The sequence below is a fragment of a genome, unplaced genomic scaffold, assembly GCF_019419815.1.
Source record: "Pyrus x bretschneideri cultivar Hongxiangsu unplaced genomic scaffold, Pyrus_bretschneideri_v1 Contig3, whole genome shotgun sequence".
NCBI classification, from domain to species: domain Eukaryota; kingdom Viridiplantae; phylum Streptophyta; class Magnoliopsida; order Rosales; family Rosaceae; genus Pyrus; species Pyrus x bretschneideri.
The window spans coordinates 5,135,209-5,139,238 of NW_025999612.1; the positions used below are offsets into that span (position 1 = coordinate 5,135,209).

Genomic DNA, 4,030 nt, shown 5'->3' on the forward strand with positions numbered 1-4,030 from the left:
ATGGAAAAGATCCGGCGAAGATCCAAATCTAGAAACTTCAAGCACGTAGTTGTCAAAAGAAGAAAATTAAAGTCACAAAAATGACTTTTCCCAGTTCCCATCTTTTAAAAAGAAGTTTAAAAGTCAGTTACCCAAACAAAAAATATATAAAAAACAAAACAAACGCGCAAATTAAAAAAATTTAAACGCAAATAGACAAAAATAAAAGTAAAAAATTTTGCAAAGCTTTCTGTTGTTGGATCTGTGACACTTACCTGCAAGTCTGCAACACAAAACAAAAATCTCACCTCACGGTCCACATTTTATTTTTCTATTTAAAAAAATGATTTCATTTTCTTTGGAGGAATGGGAAATTATCTTACAATAAACTAGTAATGATATATTTTAAATTCTTTTTTATCGATAATCAAACTTATAACTCTTCAATTACAAATAAATAAAAAAATACCACTACAGTATTAAGTTGCCACAGTTCACAGTCCATTGAAAATTCTACACCATAAAACCAACTCACAGCAGCGATGTCGTTTATTTTCCATTCTCTTCTTTAAATACCCTTTCTTTGCTTCCAATTCGTTTTTCATCACACCAAAACCTTTGACTTGCGCACCTACTACAATGGCATTAGACACCCAAGGCCATAGCGGCGGCAGCAGCCACCACCACAAACTGCTCACGCCACCCCATGTAGCCATTGTCCCAACCCCGGGCATAGGTCACCTCACTCCCCTCATCGAGTTAGCCAAACGACTGGTCGTCCATCACAACTTCTCCGTCACGTTCATCATCCCGAACGACGGGTCGCTTTTGACACCCCAAAGAAAGGTCCTCGAAGCCCTCAGTTCTCTTTCCATTTCTTACGTCTTCCTCCCTCCGGTGAGCTTCGATGACCTCCCTGATGACGCCATGATCGAGACCAAGATCGGTCTCACCTTGACTCGGTCTCTCTCGGCTCTCCGGGACTCAGTAAGGGTACTAAACGAGTCAACTCGGCTAGTGTCACTTATTGTTGATGTTTTTGGTGTGGACGCTTTTGATGTCGCCGTTGAATTCCAAGTGTCCCCTTATATGTTTTTCCCCAGTAGCGCTATAGGGTTGTTGCTTATATTTCATCTGCCACACCTTCATGAGACCACTTCTTGTGAGTATAGGGACATGCCTGAACCGGTCCAACTCCCTGGCTGTGTGCCACTTCATGGTCGAGATTTCCCGGATCCGCTTCAGGATAGGACCAACCCGGCCTACAAAGCTGTGATTCACATGTGCAAGAAGTATGGTTCGGCTGCCGGGATCATGGTCAATAGCTTTGTGGATTTGGAACCGGGTGCTTTTAAGGCTCTCAAGGATCAAGGGAGAGGAATTCCACCGGTTTATCCGGTTGGACCGGTGATAAAAACCGGTTCAATAGATGGGATCGATGGGAATGAGTGTTTGAGGTGGCTTGATAAGCAGCCCAATGGGTCAGTTTTATTTGTTTCATTTGGGAGCGGTGGGACTTTCTCACAAGAGCAACTGAATGAGTTGGCCTTGGGTCTTGAATTGAGTGGGCATAGATTTATTTGGGTAGTCAAGAGTCCAAACAAGACGGTTAAAAATGCTGCTTTTTTTAGTGAAGGCGAAGAAAACCTACTTGGGTTTCTACCAAACGGGTTTTTGGAGAGAACCAAAGATGTGGGTCTAGTTGTGCCGACGTGGGCCCCACAGGTCGAAGTGTTGAATCACAGGTCAACGGGCGGGTTTTTGACCCATTGTGGGTGGAACTCGACACTAGAGAGCATCATGCATGGTGTGCCTTTGATTGCTTGGCCGCTCTATGCAGAGCAAAAGATGAATAAGGTGATACTAGTTGATGGTTTGAAAGTTGCATTGGGGGTCAAAGAGAATAAGAAGGGCATAGTGGAGAGCCAAGATATTGCTAATTATATTAGGGACCTAATTGAAGGAGATGAAGGAAAATTGCTAAGGAAGAAGATGGAAGAGTATAAAGAGGCAGCCAAATTGGTTTTGGCAGAAGAAGGGTCGTCTACCAAGTCACTTGCTGAGGTTGCTCAAATATGGAAGGGACTGAAGAACTAATTAATAACCTAATTTGTCAATTATTGCTGTCTAATTGACCAGTAATATTGTGTTATTTTTTTTGCTTTTATCTTAAATGATATCTTATTTACTGTATTCATGTTACTTATGATTTTTCTGGTCGAGTATGATTTTAATTTGAAGACCCTACTATTTTTCACTCATGAATAAGTCTGATTTTTGGTTGAATCAAATCGAAAATACATGTTTCTAGTTCCATCCAAAAGGTTTTGGAATTAATAAAAATTCCAATTCAAAATTATAGGAGTTGTATAGCTCAAATTATTCCAAGATAACAAGTATTTTATCTCCTCTCTGTACATAAGAGTTATACTAGTAGGTAGGGTTTAGGGCTTACGTAACATAGAATTGTCCACTCGTGAAGAAAAACTTGCGAGAGAGAATCTCCACTAACCAGATTCATCAATGGTTAAATACAAGCCATCATGGGTTTGAAATATCTCAACACAGTATGTCTAATAAATTTTTCAAATTAAATTTACAAACTAAATAATATGATTGTAAATAATTAAATTATTAATTAAATATTGATTAACATGTTTGTTTCTTATCTAATACCACCGGTAGAATGCATGTATTCAATAAGGGACATGAAAGTTAAAATTACCAAATAAAATTATATAAAACTCGTGAAATTTTATGCAAGGGTGGTGATGTTGGAACTTTGAAAAAGTCTGCATGCTTGGACGAGCACAAGATAAGATTTTTTTTTAGTATCATTAATATATAGTTTTCTTTAGTCTTTATAGAATTGTAGTTTAATAGTCACGATATGAGATACACGTCGAACTGCACCCATCAAATGTATTTCCAGAAGGTCAAAGATGCACATGATGGTAATTGGCAAACCCATTTCATGTAGGTTGTTCTTTTCTAGAACACTCTTCGTGGCACATCTAACTCTCTAGGACCATTTCCAACCCATGGGCTAAAACCTAAAATTTTTAGCCCATAAAATTTAGGTTTTAACCTAGAAATAGTTTTTCTGTTTCAATCCTTTTGGTCTAAATTTTTTAGCCTGAGATTATTAAAGAATAAATTTAGGCTAATTTTTTTTGTTTTAAAGTAATTTAAAAAAAAAATTTATGTACAATATCATAATTTAATTTTATGAATATTTTAACTTAAAAATATTTAAATTCCAATAATATTGAAAAATCACTAAATTTTGATGAATTTTGAGTTAAATAATTTTTTTAATTATTTTAGCTGTTGGATTTAAATTTGGGCCGTTAGATCTTTGTTTTACCATTAGATTTGATTATATTTGATCTTAGCCGTTAGATTCAATAAATCATGGAAGACATGCCTATGTGGATGAGGTCTCGCTGGTGATAACCACACATGGGCTAAATCCTAGGGGAAATTTGACTTTTATTTGGCTTTTAACTTTTTTCACACATTTAGGTAAGCCTTTCATATTTTTGACGATGACCTGTTATTATATGCACCATACGAGTTACTCTCCCACTTCCCATCACACCCATGACAAAATGAGTAAATGAGCTATAACTGTAGTTGGGTAGCTGAAGTAATGAATACATCAAACAAAATTACAGCTTTGCATTATTAATTTGTTAGTTGAAGTCTTTACTTAGATGCTTAAACGTTCATTGGATTAAGGCTGGCAGATGCTTTACATTTTCTGTCTCTGTGTGTGTGTGTGTATCCTCACTTCTCCTTCTGTATATGTTCTTGTAGCTTGTAATTTTTTATTTCTGGTCGGTTCGTAAGCTTTCCAGCTGTGAATAAACTTTTTTTTTTCCGTCTCTTTTCTAGTGATCTGTTGTTCTTCTAATTAGTTCTTTCTCTGTAACTAAACAAGCCTCCCTCTATTTGAAAGCTCATCTCTCTCTTTCACACACACACACACACAGAGGCTATTCTTGGCCGAATCTCTCTTCCTCATCTCCCACTATCCTGTTAGCATAAA

General features: G+C 37.1%; 1 protein-coding gene across 1 annotated transcript; it reads left to right on the plus strand.

Moving 5' to 3' along the window:
• Positions 1-456: 456 nt before the first annotated feature.
• Positions 457-2,172, plus strand: LOC125468306 (hydroquinone glucosyltransferase-like). Its single transcript, XM_048589101.1, has one exon. The coding sequence runs from the start codon at positions 619-621 to the stop codon at positions 2,074-2,076; it is 1,458 nt and encodes a 485-aa protein (XP_048445058.1). The 5' UTR covers positions 457-618; the 3' UTR covers positions 2,077-2,172.
• Positions 2,173-4,030: the final 1,858 nt, after the last annotated feature.

Bases quoted from the DNA above. Each gene is read 5' to 3' on its own strand.
- LOC125468306 (XM_048589101.1), top strand. From the start codon at position 619: ATGGCATTAGACACCCAAGGCCATAGCGGCGGCAGCAGCCACCACCAC.